The sequence below is a fragment of the Eulemur rufifrons genome, chromosome 1 (assembly GCF_041146395.1).
Source record: "Eulemur rufifrons isolate Redbay chromosome 1, OSU_ERuf_1, whole genome shotgun sequence".
Lineage (NCBI taxonomy): Eukaryota > Metazoa > Chordata > Mammalia > Primates > Lemuridae > Eulemur > Eulemur rufifrons.
In genome coordinates this window covers 33,032,218-33,060,122 of record NC_090983.1, presented here as the reverse complement: position 1 = coordinate 33,060,122, position 27,905 = coordinate 33,032,218, and the positions used below count along the sequence as shown (strand labels likewise).

Genomic DNA, 27,905 nt, shown 5'->3' with positions numbered 1-27,905 from the left:
AGCACTGAAGAGGTGATGGAGTGGGCTGCTTCCTCAATACAAGGAGATGAGCAGACAGAGAGTAAATTAAGCAGGGTCAAGATGAGTAACTATATCTTAATCAAACAGACACCAAGACAGCATAGAAACAATCCTCTCTCCAGTTAGACTGTAAGAGAGGGAAAGCATAAACACATACTGAAGCCAATGGCAATTATACCTTTCCTTTCATCAGCATCATTCGATAAAGAGGTCTATTTGATCATTTAGGGCCTAACATAACCAAAATCATTACACAAACATGACAGACAGAATCCATAAAAAAACTCAAGAAGAACAGACTATTTAGGATGTTTCAGGCCATGACCAGGCATCCTTATGCCTGGGAGAAACTGTCCCTAGCTCAACCACCCCAATCTCACTCGCCTGACATCCAGAAGCATTCATTTTCTCCCTGTTCCCACACCTCCACCACCCTTCCTAATGTTTCCTCAAAACACAAAGCTTAGCCTAAAAATTCACAAAAAAGGCCTATCTTTTGAAGAACAGATTCAAAGCACAGGTAATATTTCATTGTCTTTAAAGGTCTCATATTTAGCTTATAATGAGTAAAGAGTAACATGGAAATGATCAAGGTTGACAATTACCTTTAAATATCTGATTTTAAATAAATGTATAACTTGTTTCATTGCTATAACTGAGAAAAGTGTGGCTTTTACACTAGCATAAATGAAAAAAGAAGCTCTTAGGTTAAGTTAAAAATAATCAGAGTAACTACATGAAAAGAGTGAAAGGTTAGGATGACTTGGGTACCGAGAGTTAAAAGAACCAACTTGGAAATTCATAATACTTCACCAGTAGCAAAAGGCCAGGAAAGACGTGCAAAGGGTTCAGGTTAAGAATGATCCATTGGAATTCTTAAACAGTTAATCCAGTTGGTTAAATAATTTCAAGTGAAGTAAAAATGTAACCCAAATGAAAACAATTTCATCAACGCCAGTGATACACGATTTGTGAACTCTGAAATTTAATTTTTTAAAACAGATTCAAAGTAAGCTCAAAAGAAGAGAATACAGAGACTATTTCAGATAAATAAATTTCATCCAATAAGTTTAACCAGAGCAAAGTTTTGATTCCTCTTAAGTGAAAACATTTTAAGATAAATGGAAGAAGAAACATCACACAGTCAGCCAGGAATTGTCCATGAAGACTTAAAAGATTTGTAAAGTAAAGCACCATAGAGTCAGAAATCAAACCATTTCCAAATCCCTTTAGAGTATTTATAAATCCAATGACAAAAATATAATTTGAAAACACCTATTTGGAAAAGAGTGATTTAGAAACAAGGATAATATGAAGGAGAAAGAATAGCTATGCATACTTTCAGTCATAGGATCTCAATAAATTATGTGAGCTTCATGGAAATAATGCATTACTATTGCTGATTTACACATAGATTATATAATGTGACTTCATGTTCATATGTCACATTTCTGTAATTATTTAAATCTTATAATTAGGATATTTTCAAAGCTCTTTACCATCTTTTGTACTTCTTCTTTTTTAAAAACAACAAAAAGTAACAACAAACTAATCTCACAACGTCAGTGGGTACTGTTGCATTTATTATTCAGAGGAAGAAATGAAGACACAAAATTAAACTCTGACCCCCAAATCACAGACCTCTGAGTCTAACATGTAATACATATGCCCTTACTTCTGTTTAACTGTTTAATGGAGAAAAATACAGAAGTACCTTCTCTTTTGATTGAAGTTTTGAGCACAAATTTTAGTGTGAATAAATATCCAATTAAAATCTCAAAGTGACACTAAAAACGACAGGGGCTAATATTCAATGATTTCAAGTTTAGGATTAGAAGTGAAGACAATGAAAAAGGAAGAATTAGAATAGATTATGGGGAAGTTTCTCCCCCGAATGTCAATTTTTAGTGGGTTATAAAGGGATTTTTGCTTTTCTATTTTTGTGTACTATTTTTAAAAAGCAGATACCCAATTTCATCAAAATCTGCTAGCACAAAAAGAGAGACCCTTTCCAACAAAACTCAGCCAAAAACCAGATTAAGATTAAAAATTCCCATAATTGTGATGGCACTAGTGATATCACAATTATGTTGTTTTCCAGCTTCTTAAAGAAGAGAGTTTGAATTATTTAAGGAGAAAGAGCGTTTGGATTAGATTCTTCACTTGGGAGAAAGAGGAGAAGGAAGGTAGTCCATGTGTTTGAGGCCTCACATGAGGCTATTTAGAATCCCAGGACAGGCCACATTTTCAGTGTAATTTTTACAGTTGGGGTACTCAGAAGTCAGAACAATCTGACAGTTATGGTTAGTGAAAATATTAGATGTTCACCAATAAAATACTACCTCAGCATATTTTTTGCTTTCTGAATGTAACCACTTAATAACAGGACTTGAGAAAACTGCACTGTGTGAATCAAACACATAAAAGTACAAATATTCCTTTTATAGAAAGCAAAGCTTAAGCAGTGCATTATAATCAACCACTCTGGTAAAAGACAAAATATCTAGCATTACCACACCACTGACATATTACAGCTTATTATACTCTAAAGTCCAAACTGGGTAAACAAAGTCAAATGATCAAAGAAGGGTTTTAGCCTCAGACCATGAGGCAGAGGCCACTGATCTCTAGGGAGTGGCAGCAAAGATTCCTTGTGGCTTAGCGCTTAAGAGGTGTCAAAGGAGAGCTTATCAAACACAGCCTTTAGTTTTCAACTTCATTTAATTTCATCAGAGACTGGCTTCCTTGATATTATTTTCTTTCAAGAGAAAAAGAATATGGAAAAATTAAATGATGTGAGGTAAAACTTCCCAAAGGTTAACCGTCTCTTAATTCTAGAGTATTCTTTTCAATTCTAAACCACTTTTCATTCATTATGGGGATATTGGTTTTACATTCTCCACATTAATGATCTTACTAACTGAAACCAGGTATGCGGAGACTTTTGCTTTTAAACTTTGTGGTAGGTATACTGGGTTAGAGGTGGAAAGCTGGCAGGGCCAGGCACTCTTGTTTAGACCATGGCTTCCTCAAGAAAATAGGTCTCCTTCTCGCAGGGTGCCAAGGATGGTCACCAGCAAGAGAAATCTTAGTTCCTGAGTTGCCAGGGCAAAGTAACTAGACTGGTGACTCCGTTTCCCACAGGAAAGATCTCAGTGTCCAAGCTTCAGATGATCATTCTGTTCCCAAGAGGCCAGTAGTTCAGCATTCTTATCACTCAGATTCATGAGACAAGTCCAATTGTGTCTCCGCTTGGCTTTTCTAAGCTTATTTGCTTACCCTGTGTAGGTCGTCATCAGAAACTAGAACTGTCAAGTTATTATACTTTCAAATGTGAATATGCTTCGGGGTGGATTTAATTTAATAGCTGAGAACTCAGTGCAAAACAAACATACTTACAAATGACATTAGCAGGGAATTAATCATTAACGCTTTCGAGATTGGCGCTCCAAGACCAACCTCCCAGGTTGCTTGAGGCAAGATCTGAGAGTTCTCACTGACTCCTTCCCCTCCTCTGGAACTCCACATCTAGTCAATCCCACATGTTGCTGATTATGCCTTTTAAACAGTTCTTGGATTAATTTTCCCCTCGCCATTTGTACTCGCATTGCTGTAATTCGGACCCTTCTAATCTCTTGCCTGAATTACTCTGACTTCCTCCCAACAGGCCTCCCTGCCACAGCCAACAGAGCATCTTGCCAGAGGCACTCCATGGTCTCAGGTGGGTCACAGCCTCCTGTGTGTCCAAGAAGGCTCCATAACCTGACTGCAGCTTGTGCCCCTGCCCTGGCCTAGCTCCTCCCTTGCTCCTCAGCCCGTGCCTTGCAGGCTGTGCTCCAACAACTCTGAAGCTGCAGCCCCTCACACTCATGCTCTTTCACCCTCTTCTAGAAAGCTCTGATGAGGATTCTGTAAATTGTGTGAGCAGCACTACTCCCTGGAAGCCTCCTGGGTCCTTCAACCCACCAGGTTTGGGGCGCATGTGCCCCGTTTGTGCTTTTCTTTCTCTGTACTCACATGCTGTATTATAGTCATCTGCCCTCATATCTGCCTCTCCAGTGATCCGAGAGCTCCTTAAGGGTAGATATTCTATGTTATATTTATCTCTACATACTCCAAACTCAGCACTGTGTCAAAGCACCACTTTGAATGAATAGTTCAGTTCTGTACTAGCAATGGCTGTATTACACAGAACAAAAGTCTTCTTAAAATTTAGAACACATTTAACAGCTCTAAGGCAAAACATAAACAAACAAAAAAGTGGCAAGTCCACATAGGTAATCATTAAAAAATATAGTTATTACTGGAAGATCTGAATTATAATAGCTTATAGTAATTTATTACATGCACACATACACTTTGCTTCAGCTAGTAATATCATACAGTGACTCACGCAGTTCTTTAATTTGCCCCAAATTATCTGATTGAAAATTACTGACACTCAAGAGACATACATTTAGGGTGTTCCTATTCTCAGGAATAAAAACTGACATATTCATCAGTCTGCTTCTCTCTCTTTCTCCTCAATCTGCAGAAATATTTCTACTATCACCAGAATTTAAAAGGCCTGCAGCAGACAGCTTCTATGGACAAGCAAAGTTGCTGGAGGCAAAACAGCAAAGCAACAAATAAAAATGAGGGAATCTATATAAGACAAAGAAAGGGAATCTTTAAAAAAAAAAAACAACAACCAGAATTTATAAAAGCTAGAAGATGTTGCTTAAAAATGGAATACATGTATCACAATAAAATCCTGAGATGGGAAAGGCTCTCAACTGAGTGAAATTCAAAAGAATGTTACCTATCTACAAAATGTTATGGAAAACACTGAATGTCTTGTCCAAAACAAATATTAAATGCCAAAATGATTTTCTCTGAGCAGAATGAATGAAGTAAACCTATGTGAAGAACCAAGGAAGAAAGAAAAGTAACAAAATTAATTCAAAGAGTATATTTTTTGCCCCCACTTTGATTCGACCTCTATAGTTGCAACACCACACATTCCAAAATGAGCAAAGCAATTGGTTTAAAGTTAGAGCCACAAACTGTCTTTACTGTTTCTTGCTTGCCTTTGTAGTTATTTAGATTTCATCAACATTTTTTTCTAAAAATATTCAACTAAAACTAAATAAATCATGCAAATTAAGTACAGAAAATCTAGAAACCTAGTGTAAGCCATCTCATTTATACTCAGAGAGATCAAAAAGCATTTTGGCATTAAAGAACATTTTTGTTTTAAGGTACAGTGCTGTTAAGGTATTATGTTATATCATTACCAAAAGTATAGGTTTTAGCTTTGTCGGGGTCTCTGTTGGAATTATAATACCAGACTGAGCACAGAATTCTATCTAAACTCCATTATCATATTAAAACACTTGATCATGTGTGCCCTCAAGATTCCCAACTTTCTATTTCTGAGAGAACATATTTAATGAGATAGAGCTGGTAAAGGGAATATTTGTGAAAAGCACCACCAAAAAGATACTTCACATGGCAGACACAGAAAAGGCAAAATTTACCATATACACTGGAGCGATAGGTATTAAATAATCATCTCTGAATAAACTCTACAAATCAATATGGTCCTTTTGGTTTAAACTAAGAATGGTATTGCCTAAAGGAAATCTCTAAGGTCAACCAGCAATTAACTGAAAGGTTTTGATTGAAAATGCTATTGACGGTTTTCATATCAGACAGCTTCCTGGTTATTATACTTCATGGGCTAAGTAGGTGCCAAGACATTAAACTGTCAATAATCTATTAATACTGGACTGTTACGCTCACTCTGCCTGAATCTGCAGGCAAATGTATTCAAGCCAAGTACCTTCTTAGAACTAATGCAAATTCCCCAACCCTAATATGGAAATCATATCTTTATTGCCTCCCAGTTTAAATGCCTAGCAGTGTTGACAGAGTATAAGAAAAATATGCAGATAATAAATGCTTATTCAGATGAGTTAAACTAACATTTGTTTTTAAGAGATTGCTGAAGGGATGGAGAACATGTCCTGGAATCTGACTTCCTTTCTAAGCCATATTTAACAGTTTCTAAATTGAATGTAATAAACACTTTACAAAGAGAAATGAGAAGTTATTTAAAGTGGGGCTTATAGGTTCCTGCCACTCAGCATCTGGGAAGCAGTTATACACTGGGGGCTGGGGGAAGAACTTTTAATGAATTTAAAAGAGAAAAGCACTTTAATTAAATGCTGTCAAAGTGGATTGTATTAATGACTGTACACAGAGGAATTTAAAGCCAGCCAAGTTTATTTAGCAAATAGAAACTGGGCTTTTGAAGCCTGCAAGTATTTATGTTTCCGCAGTTGCAGTACATCTAGAAGATGATGGTGCCAAATGAAACTGTTGAGTTATTAGATATGATTTTATTTATTGTGTATTATTACAGTTTCAAAGGACTCGAGGGAATTAATTTCATTCTCAAAATGAAATGCCACATTTGATCAGAAAGGGTTAAGAAAAGAGAATAATTTCCCCCAATTCTTTTCTGTTCCCTGGTATTTTGATGCAGGTGAGTGGCTAGTGGGAACAACCTTTTCCAGGTTCATCCAGTCAGCATTCACTTTATTGAACAGTAGTGGCAAAGAAATCAATGACAGTATTTCTCCTGTGAGGTTTCCTCCTTTTTTTTTTTCTTTTCAGTGATTTGCCACTAAACATAATTCATTCTATTACACATACCAATAAGCTGAAAAATGACCAAAGCTCTTAAAAATCTCCATGAAAATTTGGTTGCCATAACTTTCTTAATCAAAAACATGAGTAGCCTCAACTTCTATAAAGGAAAAGGTATCAAATGTTTGACTCAGGGCAACAGGAAAAAAGGGGTCTTCCTCAGTATTTTCTATTCAAAAGCTGGCCACAGAACAAACCTAGTATTAATGATAATATTTTTTAAATAAACAAAGAAAATATGAGCCTTAATGCATGAAAGCTGTAAGAGATTGAAAAGCTGGTCTGGCTGGAAAATACTATATGTGTGTCAAAATGATTTTCTCTACCGTTTGTAAAAATGTAATTATCCGTGATATGCTATTACCCATGATATACTACAAGGGTGAGGGATTTCAAGTAAATCCACTGGAAGCTAAGGATTCGCCTTTGGTCTTCAGTCTGACACCAGCACGTCTGTGAGATCACAAACCACTGCCATGATTTACCACATCCTTCTTGCAGTTATATACACACCCTTCAGACTGTCTTTGGGTTTTAATTCAAAACATGAGAAAGGGGAGAAGGGAAACGTGAGGATGGGGAAAAAAACAAAACAAAACACAAAACCCAGCACCTATTTCCTTTCAAGAACAGAAAATGATCACAAATGGAGACTTTCAACTTTCTAAATAAATAATCTGATTTTTAATCCTCCTCCCGCCCAAGCTATTTATTAATATCATATGTTTGATCTATGTAGCTCTGGAACTTATAAGTAATTCTGCTTTCCCATCTGTGCCAAGATGTTTCTGACTAGTCTTTGAAATGCTGCAAATGCAGATGAAAATGACATAAAATAGCAACTGATTACATACACATTCTACATGTGAGGAATGGCAACATAGAACACAGATGACATTACATGTTCATATGGTATAATGTACTATTCTGTTTCACATATGCAAATATATAGAGTCATCAAAGTACATCAAGCCAGCTCTAGTATATCTGCTCTAGGAACTCAAATTGGTTTATTTCATGCAAATAAAGTGACAAGAAAACTTCTCTTCTGATGCCTCAGTAGTTCTAATATAAAGATATATCAAATAATTGTCAGCTATGTAACATACCAATGCATTTGATCCAGATTATGTTTTACAAGCTAAAGAATCAATCAATTTGCTTCTCTCCTTTCATGACTATATTAACTTACTATGCATGCTGTTGAACTACTTTAGCCCCTATCTCTTTAGGAGGTTTTCATTCCATGTGAAGCACTCAAATAAGGATTCCTCTCTAAAGGATATCCCTAAATTACACCTACATGAAAATGTTTGACATTGGCTCACTACAATTCCTGGCCACTCTTCTATTACCACCCTTTTGAATTCACTGTTGACACAAATTGCTGAAAAATTGAAATGAGAAAAAACATATTTAAAAAATCATTTGCATGTGAAAATTGTACTTATACAGTGTATGCTGGTTTTAGCACATTCTATTCATTTAGATCCTAATAGAAACAGGAAGACCTTTCCATATCCACATATATTTATGTTTAAGAGTTCATATCATTAATTTTAGCTCCTTAAATTTACTTTTCAAAAAATAACTGACTCCTCATTTTGAGATGCACTGTTTGAGTTCAGTTTATCATACCTAAAAAAGTAATTCTGTTAAAATAATTTGTTCCTCTCTTTTCTACATCAAGATCTCCAATCTGTTGGGTGTGTTTGGCACTAGGAAATCACAAACTATGGATTCATTATGCTACATGATTCTGCAAAATGGATCCAACCAGATACTCAAGTGAGCCTTTGTACATTGAACACAGAAAGAAATACAAACTTCCTTGAACATGAAGAAATAAATTTAAACTAAAAAAAAAAAAAAAATGAGAAGGGGAAAAAGTAGAAACAATTGTTACTTAAATAAACTATTTTTCATATCTGGGTGATCAAGTGAGCTGTATTACCAATCAGCCATTCAGTTCTGGAAACACCTGACCTTTCTTTCAGGAAAGGCTTTGTTTATGAAAAATAATGCATGGAAGGCTACAGAGCTTTAAAAAAAAGTTAACTGGAATCTATTCAGTGTCATGCTGGTAAATGTTTAACAACTAGCTCTCTGGAGAAAAAAACCCCAATCAGATCATTCACCAATTTTTGTAGTGTGAATAATCCCACCATGGCTGGTTTAATGCTACCAATGGTGTAACAACCAGCTTTAAGAATTCCTGAAAATTTAACAGTTGGTTTCTGCAAATCAGCGTAAGCTTACTCCAGGACACCCCGACTCTACCATAGAAGGTGATACCATTTCCCTCCTCTGAAAGCCACGTACTGCTTCCTAGACTGGCTTACTGAAATTCCTTTGCCTGGCCTGGCTTACCCGTCATTTTCCCAGGCCCAAAGTGATTAGAACGACCCCAAGTGATACATAATTCCATAAAAGATTCTATATCAAAAGGTGAAGGGTTATATGATTCGCAGTGAATCAGATCTAGAAACAACTTGTGAGGAAATTGAACTTGTGACCTTAGAACTGTCAAACCTGTCTAGTTTGCTTGATCTCTCATTTCTAGGGTCAAACTGGGTAATAATAAAATAAATGAATTTCAGAATTTTGGCAGTTCTCCTTTAATTGAAAGTGTGCTTTTCTATCATTACAAGGGGAAGTTCCAGACTTCAACTTAATAAAAATCAGCAGTAGTTTTCAGCTACATTAGATTTCCACACTAAACAGAAACAGCTGAGAAGCCACAGTAGGCAGGTTTGGTTGAGACAGTTTAAAACTCAGTGGCCGGCTTTCTCTTGCAATTGTCAAAACTATCAGTCACAGGAAAATCAACTGGATCTCTCTGAGTTCAATATAAGGTGTTCATAATCTGTTATGTTGTTGCTAATTTGTTTTTCCAAAATGCTTTTGAGCCTCCCAGGAGCAATGTGTTTTTAGTTTTTGTTTTTTTTACACTCTCATTAAAATACTCAAATGGGAATCAGAAATGAATGAACCAACTCACAGAATGACTGTTTCAGATAAAAAGGGTCTCTGAGATCACCTAACTCGCGTTGTAACAGTTTATAAAACAGCAGATGGAAACTCAAAGAGTGACACGCCTCGTGCAAGGTCAGTCAGCCCTGGGACCCTCTTCTCTTCCATACCATCTTTTCTCCTATTGGGTCAAAGCTTCATTGAAAATAAAGATAGAAAGTAATTTTTATTCTTTATAAGATGCTCTAATTCCTGAAACAGTGCATAGAAATCCTTAGGGTGAAACAAACATACAGAAAAATTTTAAATATTTGAGAACTTTTTACTTGAAAGCCAACCTACGCTTAGACTTAAGCAAATCTCAGTCATCTAATTTAAATGCAATTTAAAATTTTATAATTGAAGGCCCTGATTTCAAAAGAAACATTTTCTACCATTGTATGAGCAAGATATAATAATTTTTCAAAATTAAAATCAAATGGTTATATTTGTTATCTGGTCCTTAACCCTGTGGCTTTCAATCATGGAACCATGATTTATTCTATACATTTGTTCTGAACTTCACTTCTAATAATGTTACCATCAATTGTTAAACTAGCAAAATTTACAAATGCTTTACTTTTTTTGTTTTGGTTTGGTTTTCGTTAAGTTACAGCTGATTCTACACTCCTCCTACAATGACACTATCATACATAAGTCCACTCCTGTAGGGAAAGAAGTGGAATTCCAGGTAGTGATGCCAGGAATGCAGTCATTCATATGAAAATCATTATTATTCTCAGCACACAGGACCCCTTGAATAGTACCCTAAGATCTTAGAAATTTCTGCATCTTCACTCTACTTGTCACTACTTATCCAAATTTGCAAAAAACTATACTCAGTTTTGTGGTAGCCTCTAAGCAACTTAAGTCCAGAGAATATTTCTTTTCACTTGTTTGAGTCCATCAGAGGTCAGCACCGAGGATGCTGATTGAATACTCTCTGAGACTCCAACACAGTTACTGCATGGCACCCTCACAACCTCATGGACTAATGTACGGCAAAGACAGCAGATATCCCTGAGATTATCCAGAAGCTGAGTGGCCTTTTTGCTTTTTAAAGCTTAAAGACATTAAAAAAAAAAAAAAAAGGCGAACCAATTTTTGTCATACCCAATGACATTTTATTATGCCTTACAGAGGAATTTTATTCAGAGTTGAGAAAAAAAATTCTCACTGTTAAATAACTTATAATGACTTTTAAAAGTGCCTAAAATGTAGAAAGGTCATATGAAACCAGACAGCTCTGAGTCTCTCAATCTGTCTCAAAACAATTGTACAACAGGCAAACAATGGAAGCCAGGAATGCTCCCACGTCTTGCTTGTTATAAAGTTATATGCTGATACCATCCTTGATTCAACTCTGGATTCTTCTGAGTAGGAATTATTCCCTTTATCCTTAAGATTAATACTAACGTTTTTCAGGTGCCTTCCTTGCAATCACCATCTCATTTAAACCTCAAGTAACCCTAGAGCTTTGGGACTATTATCACTAGGTTCCAGAAATTTTAAGCTGCCTCTGCAACAGTAGAGCTCTGATTCCAGTGATGGCTCTAGAATTCAAACCCAGGTCTTCTTAAAGTCCTCTTTATTCACTCACCTCACCATGCCATGCTCCTGGCAGAACCACTGTTTCAGTCTACTTGGATAAGCTCTCTGGTAATTTATAGCACTTATATTTAAAAAGGAAGAAAGGGAGGTTAAAAGAAATACAGTTTTCATTTGGGCATTTTAATTTCCATTGGAACATTTTTAAATCAGGCAGTTCGAAATGCCTTCACGATGGCTGTATTAGCATGTGTTTGTGGGCCAAGTTTGTCAGCACCATCAGGCTCCCAGCACGTAGCCTCATACGTCTCAGAAAGGCACCTAGGACTGAGCTTCCCAAGCTACCCTCATGCCCCATTTCAGCTGCAATGGCCTCCCAGATTTACAACCTTGTTTCAGTCAGTAGGCCCAAATCAGAGTATGTGAAATAAGTACCCTACACTGACCAGAGTGGAATGTTAAGAACTTCATTCACCCCTGTGGGGAAGCCCTTCTCTGCAAATGTGCATTTATGTTTCTTCTGCAAAAACAATGAACACCTTTCAAATCAACAATTACCTATCAGTAAGAAGCACTGCAGGAGAAAATTTAAGGAGAAAATGTGAATTGGGTGCCTGTCCTCCTAGAAAAGGGTGTGCTTTTCTGACGTAACAGTTCACTATTAAGAGGGACTAGGTCACACAGCTAACCTTCCAAGGGCCACAGCTTTCTTCAGTGCATGCCAAATCAGCCCGGTGGTTCAGTTCACATGTTAACAATGAATTAGCCCATACCCCAGTGCCAAGTAATAAGGTGACTACTTACAGAAGTCACTCTGGGTAGAGAAAATAAACATGACTGGAACAAAAAAAGATCCATCTGCATGGTCAGGGAGTAATTGGAGATGGAGTGGACATACTTATTATCCATCTGTTTTCTATCAAAACTATTTTTTTAAATGCCCCTCAATCATTAATCAATAGATGCAACTCTCTGAAGAGCTATGTAAATCCCTTTGGACCCTCCAGAATAGACTCAGAAGGCCTGTTTGCTTTGGTGCCTTCAAACAGCCTTTCTTTTTTTTTTTTTCTTTTTTTTTTTAAGGTAATCTTGCCTCTGAGAGGCTCAACATGTTTTAGAGAGATATTACCTGTTTCATTGTGGAAACAGCTAGAAAAACTGAAGCAAGATCACTCAATGTCAGGATCAGAGGAAGAAAGAGAACCTATGGATTCCACTAAACTCTAGTCTGAATTCTAGAATAATGCAAGGTAGCCAGAGGGAAAATGGAAGTCTGTTTAAAAATGCATTCTGAGTAAAGGAGAAAACTGCTCAATATATGTGTGAAATTCTGTTTTATTCACTGTCATATATGTGGTGCCTAGAATAGTAGCTGGTGTACTGAATGAGCTTTAACAAATATTTGTTGAATGAATAAGAAATAATATGAGAACAAAAATGGCCAGTCTTCTCAATCATGTCTGTATATCTTGAAGCCCCAGAATAGGTTTATCAATCAATTTTAATCATCTTTTTCAAAAGACAGACTTTGCCAGGTATCTATACATGTATAAAGGAATGTATTTTGCTTCTCACAGATGAAATACGATAAGGCCCTTGACTAGAATAATGACACATCAATATCTACAATTGCCTTAATTTTACTTCAGGTTTATTGTTGTTACTTTTTATGGGTGGGGAGAGAAGGCAGGATGCATTCTCATGCACTTTCTATCTTAGTCTCTATTTATTTTGCCTCTCTCTTTCTTATTGTTTCATGTTGCTCACATTAATCAGTTTTCCCCCTCACAAAATATATTAGCCATTAGTCTAGTCTAAAAAAAAAAAAAAGAGTGTTTCAGATTACTGAAAAGAAAGAAAGAAGAGAAAGGAAGGAAGGAAAGAAGGAAGGAAGAAATAGTAACATTGAGTTGACCAATAAGACCATAGCAAGAATATCACCTAACAGATTCCATAGCTATATTTTTTTAAAAAGACACTAAGCTTTATGTTCAAAAGTGCTACATTTAGTCTTATTTTCCTATCAGAATGTCAAAAAAAGATCCAGACACCAAACGTTTTATATTATACCTGGTTTGATTTAATACCACCAGAAGGAAAAGAATATGAAAACATGTTTAAGGATTACCCTGTTGTCCCAAAACTTTAAAAAATAGACAATCGTCTATTAAAACAGAAAGACAATATATATTAGTGATTTCAGTGGTTTCTGAGCACTGGGCAGTACAGAAACTTGTATCCATGAGAACTATTTATACTGATGTAAATGATAACTAATCCTAATTCTTCCCTTTACCTATAGAGCAGCGTTGGACAAAGCACTTTCTACTCAGTTTCAGGATCTAAAAAACAGGGAGTGTATCAGTAACCAAAAGGGTAAATTGCAAAGATTGCACTGGCTTTCAAAAATGCAAAATATTAAAATTAGACTATTATTTAAGGAAACAGAGCAATTATGGAAGAACAGCTACTCAAGAAACCAAGGTTCCCTATGTTCTCACGGGGCAGGAAAAGACTAGGAGAAGTGGAACCCAGCTGTTTGACATTTCACTTCCAACCGGCAGTTAACACTGGATGTTTAAATTGGAAGGCAGCATGTTATGGAAGTTCAGCCACCCATAGGAAGCGTTCTGCTTGGCAAAAACATTAGAAGCACCCCATGAAGAATGAGGAGCAAAAAGCTAGCTCCAATTATTAAAATGATAAGCCTAGGAAAATGTTCAACCCACTTTAAAGAAATAAATAAGCAGACCCAGAACAGACTACTGTAAAAATTTGTTTAATTTCTATCAGTAACTATAGATAGGGACTGAACCCATGAAACTTCATGATAAATGTTAGAAAAATTGCAATCAAATAAAAAAGCATAATATTCTGGATACACATGGAACTTAAAAATCACACATGAAACTTAAAATTACAGTGTTTTATATTTAAAAAAAAGTCATATGAATCTCCCCTAATGTGAGATGTTTATACTAGACTTGCTACTATTACGTGCAACTATCTACCCTGAAAAATGAAGGGTACTAGGAGCCACGTTCTACTAAAAGGGCCCTAGCCTTCCTGCCCAAGGACAGACAACCCATTAACAGGTTACCTATAAGTGGTCTACAACAAGTTGGCTTTCTTCTTGAGATTGCTCTAATATCTCGTCCAACAAAGTCCTTTCTTTAAAATGCAATGCCTTCCAAATTAAGCATTCAGATTACTGATTGGAAATCAAATTCAAGAAAGTCTGCCTTCGTGAGGATAAGGTAGAACAGTCAATGTCCCTCTTGGGTGAATTTAAAGTAGGGAGTAGGCAACAAAACTGGGTTTGAAAAAGGTATGGAGAAAGGTCATGAGGTAGAGCAGGCATCACAGCAGGCCAAAGTGCGGAGGAGGCAGAATTTAGCACAGAGGCATGAGTAGGAAGCAGAAGTTTCATGGTAGGCAAAAATACACAGTAAATGCTAAGTCAGATGATGAAGGGAAGAAAAGCTTGGTAGAGGAAAGAAGCTAACATGAGAAAGAGGTATGTAATGTTCAAGATGGCAAAGGAGGAGGAGAATCCATGAATGGCAGCTGCAGAATTCCCAGTTCCAGGTTCAGGGAAACCTAACCATACTCAAAATCCTATACCTAGATTTTCATGAAGTTCTATCACCTTCAATTTCTTTTAATATATCTCCAATACTTAAGCTGAAATTTCTTTGTCTTCTAAAAGAAAAAAACTTTAAGAAACTGTAAATTTAAAAAACTAGATAGGCCTGCTTTGCCTAAATCTTTAGAAAAAACAAAGCCACAGCTAATGTCTAATCTACTGACTACTGACTCTAAAGAGCTTCTTCAACTTTCTGATGTTGTCACAGAGGAAAATCTATTCAGTACACTTTGGAAGAAGGTGAACCCAAGATGGAAATGTCCATCTCCTAGAATACAAAGAACTGATTGCAAATGACTTCCAAATCTCTTTATATTCCTGAATGGCAAATTAAAAAATTTAGACATGTTGAAAAACTAACTGGCAATATAGAAATCAAGGATGCTCTTCAAGTTGAATAAATGCATGCAGGATAACATAATATTAATACGAAAAAAGCTAGTGTGGTTCACCCCAATTGATGTTCAGGGACCCACAAAAGTTTTCCCATGTGAGGATCAACTTGTTCCCAACTTCTGCAATATTTCATTAAAAATGGTAAGTGTTCATCTGCATCTTTCCTTAGGATTAGAGTGGGGTGTCAATAGAGTCCCATTCAAACAGCAGGCTTTGAATAAGAGCTCAGAATGAACACAAGGTGGAAAAAATTATAGTAACCTTGTTGGAGAATTTGCAAACACTCTTAATGGATTAATTAATCAGCTTATTTATTTATTTTCTTGGAAGTTGTCATTTGGTAACAAATTTACAAATCAAGATGCCATCTGTACATCTGGACTAGGAAAGCAGGATCGAATTCTCAGTATTGAAAGGTAAATCTGAACATTAAACGTTAGCAATGAGAGTCATATTCTGAAGCTATCTCAAAAATGCCAAAACAGCTGATCAAAAGTAGAAATTTCAGTGACGTCAGTTCTTTGACATCATACCAATGAGTTAGGGGTTCCATTGCATTAGGTGTACTGTAAACAGGAAAGCTCACAAAAGTAGATCTAGTCAGTAGAATGATTAAAAATGAAGATAGACAAAAACAGCTCTGCATGATACCAGACAGCTAATAATAAGTGTGCAGGGAATGCCGGCTGTTGTAAGTTAGCAGTTCTTTCCAGCATACAGATAAAAGTCAGACTCTGGAGGCAGACAGATGTGAATTTAAGTTCTCACTTTGAGCAAGTTACTTAACTTCTTTAAGCTTCACTTTCTCATCTGTGAAAGTAGATAAAAATCAACCACCCCCTTGGTTTTTCACAATAATTGAAGACGATAAGACATGTAAAAATCTCACATTTTGAGAGCCTGGCTCTCACAAAGACTAGCTGCTGCCAGAGAAGAAGAAGAAGGAAAAAAGGAGGGGGAGAGAAGAGGGGGAGGTGAAGGGTGGAGGAGGAGAAGGAGAAGACACAGAAACGTCACTGGTATCATTACTACTAATTTTCGATAGGAAAAACTCAGAATCAGCCTCAGAGGTACTCATGAATTTTTATCTTACACTGTTAGGCAATTACTGGTATGTCCATACCAGGGTTTCACAACCCCAACACTATTGACATTGTAGGTCAGGTAAATCTTTGTTGGCGGGGGGTGGGGGGCTGTCCTGTGCATTGTAGGAAATTTGACAGCATCCATGGCCTCCACCCACTAGATACCAGTAGCATCCCCGAATATAATAACCAAAAATGTCTCCAGACACTGCTAAATATCCCATATGGGGCAAAATCAGTCCTGGTTGAGAACCATTCATTGACACCAATGACAGGGAGTCTATGGCTTAGAAAATGCTGAAAACCCTCTGAGTGAGCAGCAATTCAGACAAGTAAAGGTACAATGCTGGTGGTGTCTGGCTGTCACCAACTAGGTCTCACATTCTTATTTGATGTACAGCATGGAATTTTAAAACAAGTACTTGTCAGGAAACCACATAGCAACAAGCTCAGAATTCCTGAACTTAAAAAAATAACCTGTGGAAACACTTTGGTGGAAATACAATAAAGCAATAAAGCACAAACTACACAGACATGGGCAATTTGGCAAATGCTCCCCAGTCAACCTCACTCAGTGGCCTGGTCATAGTATGAGCAGTATCCTTTCTTCTCTACCGCATTAAGAGGGAAGTGTGGTCAGAGGAAAGACTGGATGCCAAAAATGCCTGCGTTTTCATTCAGCTGGTGACCCTGGCTTCAGGCAAGGTTTGACATCTCTGCTCTGGTTTTTCCAATTGTAAAATGCAGTTGGTAATAATGAATACCCTCACCTAACTAGTTTTTGATTCTCAGCTGAGGCTATCCATTCAGTGTAGGGCCTTGGGTTATAATAACCACTGGTGGAAAATCACTACCACCACAAGAAATAATTTTATCTTCAACCTTTTGGGGTGAAAAATGGAATTTATTTCATCTTTTTCATGAAATACTTTGGTTTGACTTGGTTTGCCTTACCATGTCTTACCTCTGTTCAATTCTGTGTGCTGTCCATATATAAACTAGAAACATTATGTATAGGTTAGTATTTCTCAAACTTTTTTCACTATTGACCCCCTAAAGAGGCTTTTTAGGCATTTTTTCTTAACCACTGCCTCTCTCCATAAAATATTAATGCCAGAGATGTACTATCTATCTCTTTATGTACCATGTCCCTGTGTAGGGCCACAGACCAATGTGAATTTAAGATTTTTATGCTCCCCAGGAACCAAGTTTCACCCCGCTGGGGCAATATCATTCCCACTGTAGATCCATGATGTCAATGGATCTAGTGTGTTCAGAGCCTGGAAAGCCAGCTTCTAATGGCAGGGACTTAAATGGGGGTTTCTCAAGAAACTTAGAATACCAAAAAGAAACCTGCAGAAACCGGATAATTCAATATGACGTCCAACCTACACACTGCCTGGAGAGATCTGAATTTCCAAGGAAGAACCATCTCATTCTACCAGGTCTGGCAGGTCTCCAGGGATGACAACACCCCTCAGTGGCCCAAGCCCGGCTTACTCTCAACTATAACCTTGCTTCATCTCTGAAGTGAAATTACACTGAACATGTACTCATTGGTAAGCATGCAAAGGACTGTGTTAGGATTATAAAAATAAATGATACGTAATGGCTACCATCAAGGAAATCAGAGCTATGTGGCAAAGACACTTGTGACTTTGATGTGGCAGCTGGGTATATGCACATGGGCACCAAGAGGGGGTGACAGGGATCCTGGAGGCAGGATGGCGAATGTGTGCCCTACAGAAAGGGCATCAGCTCCAGCCACGTGGAACTCTGAGTCCCATGGGTCAGCTCTTCTGATTTTCTGTGAAATCTCCTGATTTTTAAATGTGGGCTTAAAAGAAACACATCTGCAGGCAATACAAGACTGTCTGTTTGTGATCTCTATTTGCAAACAGCATGAAAAAATTCCTATAGGACTTCTCAACATCACAGAGGCACCAAATGCAGATGAATGATGCGAAGCTCCCTCTTTTATCCAGTACATCTGCCGGACCCTAATGCAACAGATTAATCTGGTGGGTAATTAAGCACAAGGATCACTGCCTTATATCTTTGCCATTTAAGAAAAATTAGGGAATGGTGCACCCTAATTACCTAAAGAAATTTAAATGTCATTCTTCCATGACCACAACTGGGGAGGACTTCTGTGTTTTTTAATATGCTGCATATATCAGAGGCTTCTAATAATCACCGGTTTTACCCACACTTAACAATTTAATAATGGCACATTTCCTACCTAATTAGACAAAATATACCACCAAACTATTATTGTCCTACCTATGAATTTTAAGATTTCTAAAATATGTAATTATATCTTGCTAAAATTTTAGTTGATATAAGGGCACAAGTGAATGCCAACCCTGAATCTAATGGCTTGACTTTGGGACAATCATCAACTTCTTTTTAGTAGCTTGGTATCTTTTTAAATACAGTCCTTCCCGAGTCCCAGAGACTGTGCCAACTGTGTTCTCTAGTTTCAAGAGTTCTGCTGGCTGCTGCCAGATATTTTTCTTTATTTTTCAATTATGACTGTAATAAATAATTAATCCCCAGCTTTGTATTTTGCTGACAAACATAAATTCAACATTGCAAAGCAGTGCCACTCAGAGATAGGCATGATGTGAAAACAAAAGGTGATGTACTGAAGAGTTTCACTAAGTAGTTATGGTATCAAGGTGAACGACTAAGGCAAAGTCACTATAGAGAAAATTACCTTATTTGTAAACTCTTTAGCTAAGATCTTACTGATAGGAATAACCTTTTATAAAATAAGTGAATTTCTCTTAGTGATATCAGAAATTAATGTTAATAGCCACAAAGTGCTTAAAACTGAAAAGGAAAATTACAGACTGATTCTTGCTTAGCCATTAAATACTGTTAGCACACTCTAGTTCTGACAGACTAACATAAAAGATAATAAAACTCATAAATCAATTGACTGTCTGCTTCTAAGATTTATTGTACTCAAACTGGTCATCTATCAGACAAAATACCATGTTGAATGTCCTTTTAGCTACCTAAACACAGGACTCACAGGGATCATTTCTGGACAAAAAGCAGAGACAGGTACGGTGTAAAAACTATCATCCAAAGGAAGGGAGGTCCTCAATTATAATAGAGAATGGGTCTTAGTATTTTTACCTTAAATTTTGCTAAGTTTCCAACTTCATCATCTTATGATTAAAATGGGCTGTTATTAATATCTAGAATAAATCAGTTTTTCAATCTTGTTCTATTTCTACTTCACTTGTATTGCACTAAGATGGACCCTGAATAAAAAGTCCATGCAAAGTCAGTGGTTCCCTGAAGCTAGTCCCTGGCCTTATGGCTGGTTCAAGACAGAAGTTTGGACCAGTTCACATCAAAATGGGGGTGGGGGGTGGGGGGGAAGGGTAATAGTGACTTCTTCATATGGCTGAATTGATTTCATTAATTTGTTTGACATTAAAGAGTATTTTATGAAATCATATTGATAATAAATGGGAGCTTTCCCTTGAATTTTTCAAATAAATTTATTTTCTAAAATAAAAGGTTGGAAAACCTATATTCGGCCCTTATTTAATTTTAATTTCTATTAAATCTGAAAGTCTAAAAACCATTGCTCCGTGTGACTCAGTATATTTGTCTGATTATCAACAGGGAGGTACCCTGGTGTTTGGATGAGGCCCCAGCCACGAAAAGACGAAGAGAGGACAGCGGGAGGGTGGGTCTTGAAAGGTGGGTACTAGCTGGTACCCTTATCACCCTCCCACTCGTGCTAGGGATATTGCAAGAGACTGACTCCCAGGAATCCAGGAATCTTAACAGGGCAATTAACTCTGTGATTTTGGCCCTGGAAACTGACTAATGATAGTATGAAAGCATTGACTGAGATGTCAATATTTTGATGAAAAGTGACCTAAGGGACCAGTTATCTTCTGGCTTCTCCCCAAGGCATGAGTGAGTGGAACAAGGAGAAAGGAGACATAGAAACCTCAGGGTACAGTGTTTTAGCACATCGTTCACCATCCCCTCTGATTACATCTTCATCAAGAAACCATGCCACACCCTCCCTCTATCCTCATCCTCTCTTACATTCTTCACGGACATGTGTGCTGCACACACACTCCTGCCTGGACTGTTCTCTTCCTGCTACACAAAAGGAAATTCAGAGAGAAGCCATAAAAGGGTCCTCCTCAGTTGGCAGCTGGGATTGAGCAGTAGAACAAATCTTATCGAAAAATTCCTGGGCAAAACTCTAGAGGGTCTAACCTTGGAAACCTTAGTTAATATTTCTTCTTGAAAGTAATTAATTTTAGATTACAAGAGTCAATAAACTCAGTTACTTTCAGAAAGCTATATTATTTCTCTCAATGAGAGCAAAAACCAAGCCAACAAAACAGGCAATCCAAATGAAGGCAGATTTCTAAAAGAGAGGACACCAAAGACAGCAAAAACCCATCTTAAAATTCTAAGAATCTATCACAATCTGTCTCTTAAAGGTCCAGCTGAGTTCAATGGTATTCCCTGGGTCATGTGGCTATGTCTTTTCCTTCGCCTAATCAAACATTCCTTGAGGAACTTTGGGTCAAAAACTACTTCAGAGTTTTTGTTTAGAAAATGAACTGATGGAAACTATGTTTTTGAATCTAGAGATTCCATTCTTCGCAAGTGCTCTGGCTTCACAACCCCACAAGTAAAATGCTCTCAGGAAAAGTAGCTGTCTTTGGCATTTGACTTCTCATTTTTCTTTGCGTGTGCACATACACTTACACACAGCAAGGTCTTCTGTCCTTGGGGACATGGCATGAGACATCCTCCAACAGAAGCTGGTGTGCTGAGCTCCCAGACCCTCGGCAGCTACTGTTGACACAGAAAGCCCTGCTCAGGTAGGGGAAGCGGGGGTGGGGCTCACCTGCACCGGCTCAGGTGGAAGCTGGACCACATGTTGCATGCGCTCGCTGTGGTGATGCCTGGATTCCTCCTCATAGATCACATCCCTCTCATGCTGGGGAAGGTTCAGGAAGCGGCGTATAGTACAGAGGTTTTCCCACAGGGTGCGGTTTTCAGGACTTGGGTTCTCCTTCCAGCGAAGCAGTTCGCACAGCCAGCCCTAGAGAGAGAGGAGTTCACTTGAGTTCACCTGTGAGGTGCAGAGGAGCTGAGATGACCCTGACCTCAGCCGAGTGCCATCCAGTTTAGCATATTTTCCTGTCAAATTGTTCCCATCAACCTGGGGCAGGGAGATACTGAAACGATCTGACTCTAAAAACCAATAAATAACCACATAGGTGGTCACACCGATGCCCAAGAATCTTTATTTTTGTTAGCCATCATATTACCCTGCCTACAGAACGTATTCCCAATTGCAGTTTCTTTGTAAAAGATACTCAAGCAAGATTATAGTTATCTGATTGTCAGAAAAAGTAATTTGCATTAGTCAACAACAATTTTTATAAATTACTCAATTGGCTAGTATTCCATTCTAAGAAAAAAGTGAAGATAAACTAATACAGATTATGAGATGGCAAATTCTAAAAAAGGCAAAATGTTTAAGTGTAAATAGCACTGAATTCTCTAGGGAGGAAATGTTTTTAACAATTATCAATAACTCCATAAAATAAAAAAAATAACCTTAGGTAGGATGCAAAAAAAAAAAAAAATGTATATTTCCTCAATCTCTGAATGCCTTGGGCTCTAGGCCTCTTAACCATCACCTTCCCAGCATAGCCACACCTGCAGGAAGGTAGGCAGTTGGTCAGGTCACACCTGCAAATGTCTGCCTCCAAACTCTGGCATCCGGATGTTCTCTCTCTTGCAACTGCACGAGAAAGAAAATGTAATGCAAATAATGATGGATTATATGAAAATAATACAGAGGATGCTGTCAACATCGCTCACTGACTCATGTCAAAATATTTTACCCAGTAGCTTGCTAACCCATCATTTCCAAGCTACATCGCTAATTTTAAAAACAAGAACTGTCCCACATTATGCCTCTTGTAAAAGAGTAAAAATTTTTCTAAAAAGGTGCATAAATAAACACAAATGACTTTGTGATAAATAAATCCCAAACCTCAACAAATTCTATATCATCACTTGTAAGCCAATGAAAGTTCCTGACACGCATTATAAAAACCCCATATAATATCATAAGCTGTTGTTTGTCTAACTCTCCACTGTGTCTTCTGCCTTTACCCAAAAAAAGGCAAGATTTGATTATCTCCGCTGCATCAGCCAAGACAGCAACACCAGCTGTTCTCATTGTGCAGCCTCTTCCTCGCGGCCTCCATGTTAATAACCTGATCATTCCATTTTCTCCTTCAACTGCCGGCTGCAGCACCGCGAAGAGACAAAAACCCAGGCCCATCTGCAGCAGCTGTAGGCACTGAACTGTGAAGCCACCGGGGATTTATAAACTAATCTGTAACACAACACTGCCTTGTTTTTACAAGTGAGAGGCCACATTTGCGCAGACCTGATCTTTTCTTGCAATAAACTGGAAGCTTGGGAGAGTTAGAAGGTTAGGAAGAATGAAAACAAGATACCTTATCATTTGCTTGGAAATGTTTTTCCAAGTATTTTCACAGATTTTTTTAATGCTCAATTGAGAGACAGGTAATGGTTGATTTTCAAGATGCAAATACACGAAAAATAAAGACAATTTTTTATCCCTACCAGAAAATAAATTATATTTTTAAAAAAATCTCCTAGTCCCAAAGTGTTTCCTCAAGGGTTTCTTTGTACAAAGGAAAGAATTCTTGAAATGGAAAGTAAACCATCTGTGGAAAAAATAAGCTCCTATTTGTCTGTCTTTTCACAGATCTGAATAAGTCTCCAACTGAACTCTTTCAAATGTTTCAAACAGGTAAGTTTAACATCTCCCAGGGGAGGTGATAGCATGGAGACCAATCATTTAACAGAAAATAAAAACAAAAACCTACATCTGTTAAAAAATGAAGTTCTGAGATACCCAGACCTGAAGGAAGACAGCACCTGCTGTTCCGCTTGAGGAGCGAAGTGCATTGTGGGAAGCCGCAGCTTGAAAGGAGACAGGTGACAGCTGAGTAGTATCTCCACTTATGACACTGGGAATGTCTTGCACAACATTCATTGCCGCATTTGATTTATATGCGCTGTTATAATCTGCACTCATTACAATCACTTAGAACAACACTGCGGGCCTCGTTATGGAGTGTGTGCTGTCTGCCATCAGTCTTTAGGAAGTGTAGTGCTCAATTTGCCCACTGACATGCAAGGTCTTGACCTTGAAGCTATTAGGGAGCAGATTAGACACAAGTGTGATCATGTGTGCAGACATAAGCAAACCAAATTAATTTCTGGCACAGGGAGGTAGCCAAGAAGACCCTGTTCTTAGGGCACCAGAGAACTTCCTCAAATCCCTGATGGAGCTGAGCTAATAGCATGTTTAAGGGAACCCGGTTTTGAAGATGAAGCACATTCATGGTATTTAGAGGGTTATTAATCTAGTTTCCCCACAAAGTGTTTGCTTGGCTGATCAGATTAAGGGATGGAGCCTTCAACGGCGCACCCCCACCACAGCAGGCCCCAAGAAATCTGTGATACTTCACAGCCTTGGACATATTGCACCATGTGTACCCAGCTGCTTCAATAATTAGCTTATGAATGTATCAGCTGGTTCTGTGATTTTTATAAATAATAACTAACCTACAGAGCAGAAAGATTATCGGGAGCCTTAGAGTGGCACACAATCGTCAGATGCTCCTAACTCTAACTTGCTCTTCTACTAAATGCCAGTATTCCCTACTAGTGGTGCTCCTGTGGTGCCATTTATAAATATTTATTTTGTATCTGAAACAGCGAGGTATTTTTTGTCAGCTTTCTTCACGGCAGCCATGATGTGCTTTCCCCTCACTCTGACTCACTTGCTCACTTGCTCACTCCAGGCATTTCTATGCTTATCTTCAGGAAATCTATTCTTCCACCTCACTTCCCATCTCACTCACCATCTTTTTATTCACATGATTCTTTCACCTGCCCATTTGGGAGGCTTATCTCTGTTTTCTCAATACTGTCTCTCATTAGCTTGTTTGGTAGCTAATGACTGTGTGAGAAAGTGCCACTGTGTTGCATGAACACACGTGTGTGTAATTGTGAGTGAACCCACCACAGAAGAGATAAAGGGTCCCCACATTGGGATTTTTTTTCATTTATATAATTTTATCGTGCCATCCAAGAAAGTTTTGCAGTATCAGGCAAAAAAAAAAAAAAAGTGTAAATGTCAAATAAAACAGTGACAGATGACAGTATTCTCTATTGAATAGCACTGTTTCTGTCGTGCATGTTCAATGGGAACTCATGAATTATTAATAAACAAATCTCCTTTTTCTGTTAAAAATCTCAAGTAGGTTCTTTGTTGTTGTTCCCTATGTGTTATGTGGAGCATTCCAGGAGAATTATTTTCATTTCAGAAATGCTGATACAGAAGTTCATCTGATTTCCAGCCTTGGCCAGGTCTGTGAGTGGGTACCATGAACTGCGGAATATATACCTCCCTGCAATTCCTCTTTTGGTTTGGTTGTGAGTTTTGACCAAATTGGCTGGCTATTCATTTAGTCCATTTAGCTTTTACAGTCTGGTAAAACTAGGACTAAATAAATTACAAGTGTCTAAGCACAGTTAGGAAGTACAGAGAGTATTAGGCTTGGATCCCTGAGACCTAACTGCCAAGTTCCTGCTCTGTCCTTAAATATTAATAATTGGGTGACCTTTAAGCAAGTGGTTATCCTGTTGGAGCTTCTGGGTGCTTAACTATAAAGCAGGGGGGTGGGTAACAAAAGATGGTCTCTATGTTCTCTTCTAGTTTCAAAATTCCATGATCCGTTACCTTGTTATCTGTCAGAAATGGCAGATAGTGATTAGCTATCAGAGTTAAAAATGCAAAGAAGAAACTGCTGTGACCCAGCGATCCAGGTCAACATCACTGGAGACTACATATAGATACTATGAACGCCGTGATATGATGCACTGCAAAGGACACATCAGATCTCAGGTAGTCATGCCCAAAATGCATAACCACAGTCAGAACGTGAGAAAACATCAAACAAATCCAAATTGAGAGGTATTTGACAAACCAATTAGTTCTCTTCAAAAGTGGCAAGGTCATAAAAGAAAAGGAAAGACTTAGGAATTGTCACAGACTACAGAAGATTAATGAGAAATAACAACTAAATGCAATGTGGTTCCTGGGATCACATGGTGAATCCTGTGGTAAAACTATGGATTAGAATAAGGTTTTAGTTTAGTTAACAGTATTGAAATAATGTTAATTTCCTAGTTTTGATAACTGCACTATGGTGATATACGGTGTCAGTGTTAGGGGAATATAGCTGAGGGATAGACAGGACAGTACAATTATCCCTTCTGTATTATTTTTGCAACATTTCTGTGAGTTAAAATTAGTTCAAAATAAAAAGTTCTTTAAAATACAGAAAATACCAGGAACTTATACAGAAAAATATACATAGGAGCCTAAGTGTAATGAAACCAGGGAATTCATGATCAAAACTTTCTTTTACCGTCAAAATCTGAACCTACAGGAGGAATATAAGTTCAAAGATTGCTTCCTTGCAATCACTGGTTAAAAAGTTCCCAAGCATTCAGTGCATAAGCAAATAATATTTATGAACATCTCATTTTAGCCATCTCGTCAGCCTCTTAAACAAATATATTTCCCTCAGTAGAAAAAACAACCCTGACTATCCTTTCCAACTATGCAGGTGAGGTGACAATCATACAAGTTAAGATAGAGTTTGTTTACAATCCACGTGTTCCTGAAAAGTTGCCTGTCAATCTAAATTTACAAAGCAAATCCCATTGTAAATATATTAGAAATTCTTACTTTTTCAAGAAGTGTGACATTAATTCTTCTTGGGAGATGAATAGCTTATCTTTGGTAAATTGATGGTTTCGTTGATGAGTTACATAAAGGAGACAACCTCTAGTTTACAATTCAAGAGCATTAGAAGAGGAACTAATAAGAACCACAATATTCTCCTGTTTTTCTTTCATGATCTTATCTCCCATCAATTCCCCTATTGACTTTGTGCTCCAGCCACTGTGAATTACTCACAGTCCCTGGAGATGCTTGGTACATTCTCACCTCTACACTTTGGCAATGTTACTCCCTTGGCTGGAATGTCTCATACCCAAACTTCTGTTCCCCATGAGAAGCTATACTTCAAGGCTCAGCTGACATGGTCTCACTTGATCTCCTGTGAGAACTTGTTGCTCACTCCTGCAGGACCCTTAAGCATTTTCTTTACACCCTTTCACAATTTGATGATTATTATTGTTAGGGGTGGGCATGTCTGCATTCCCATCAGAACCATTGGCTTCTTGAGGGAAGTGGAGGACAAGGGTTGGTTGCTTACTCATTTTAGTATTTTCAGAGCAGGGTATGGTTCCTTGCACACAGTATATGTTCAATAAATGCTCATTGGGTTGAACTGAAATTATTAGACTACATAGAAATTAGCCTAGAGGAATATTTTACAGCCTCAAATTCAAAGAGTTATTGTTGGGGAGTAGCACTAATTCTCAGAAGCACTCTTGTCAATGTCCTGAGGTTTGTGTCCCTATCTCTAATGCATGCGCATGATAAGGAAAATGAAGTGATCCAATATACCCCATTATATAAATTGCAAACAGTCACAGAGCTCTCTCAGAACATTAATTCAGTTAACAATCTTCTACTTAGCACTCAACTCCTGTGTACCATGCAATAGGCTGGTATATTACATATATCATTTAATTGTCATCATTACTTTGTATTTAAAAGATTGAGATCACCAACAAGAAAGTGAGTGATTCTGACCATGAAGGAGCTCAGAAAAAGTGTCATCATTGAGAATATGACACGTAAGTTGAAGCTTGGAAGATAAAGATGGATCTCACCAGGTGGGGAGAGGACTAGAAGCATATTCCACAACATTATCAGCAAATACAAAGACATGTAAAATTATCACACACAGGGAATCAGAAGCAACTCTGTGGGGCTAAAGCATAAGTCTAAAAATGAAGGCGGGGTCAGATTATAAAGAATGTCATACAAAGAAATTATATCTTAATCCCATGGGTCCTATGAGTCATTGAAGGCTTTTTACCTGATATGACAAAGAATTAACTTTTCTTTCTCCCCACCCACTCCCACCTTCTTCCTTTTTCACAAGAAGTCCTTGGGGAAAAGACTATAACAAAGTCAAGAACACCACTTATCCTAGCCTGGATATCTTTTTCTTTTTCACAGTAGAATTGTGTTGCTTTTTACTTACTGGGCCCCACAATGGCCCGGTCCTAGCAAAGGACGTACTTCATAAACTTCATTCTCTAGGAGTTTCCATTCTAAAAAGACATGACATGTATCATAAAGAACTAAAGTGTATCAATCATTTAAATAATCTGTTCTCATCATTTTAACCATTTACTTTCTTTTCTCTGTGTGTGTGGGGGGGGGTCAGTATGTGTATGTGTGTGTG

The 27,905-nt window shown here is 37.7% G+C and overlaps 1 protein-coding gene across 1 annotated transcript in view; it reads right to left on the bottom strand.

Moving 5' to 3' along the window:
• Nucleotides 1–27,905, bottom strand: part of SATB2 (SATB homeobox 2) — a 172,841-nt gene that overhangs the window by 12,519 nt on the left and 132,417 nt on the right. Inside the window, exon 10 of the mRNA XM_069468896.1 lies at nucleotides 21,302–21,499. Within this exon, the coding sequence (XP_069324997.1) occupies nucleotides 21,302–21,499 (198 nt within the window). The remainder of the gene's footprint in view (nucleotides 1–21,301; nucleotides 21,500–27,905) is intronic.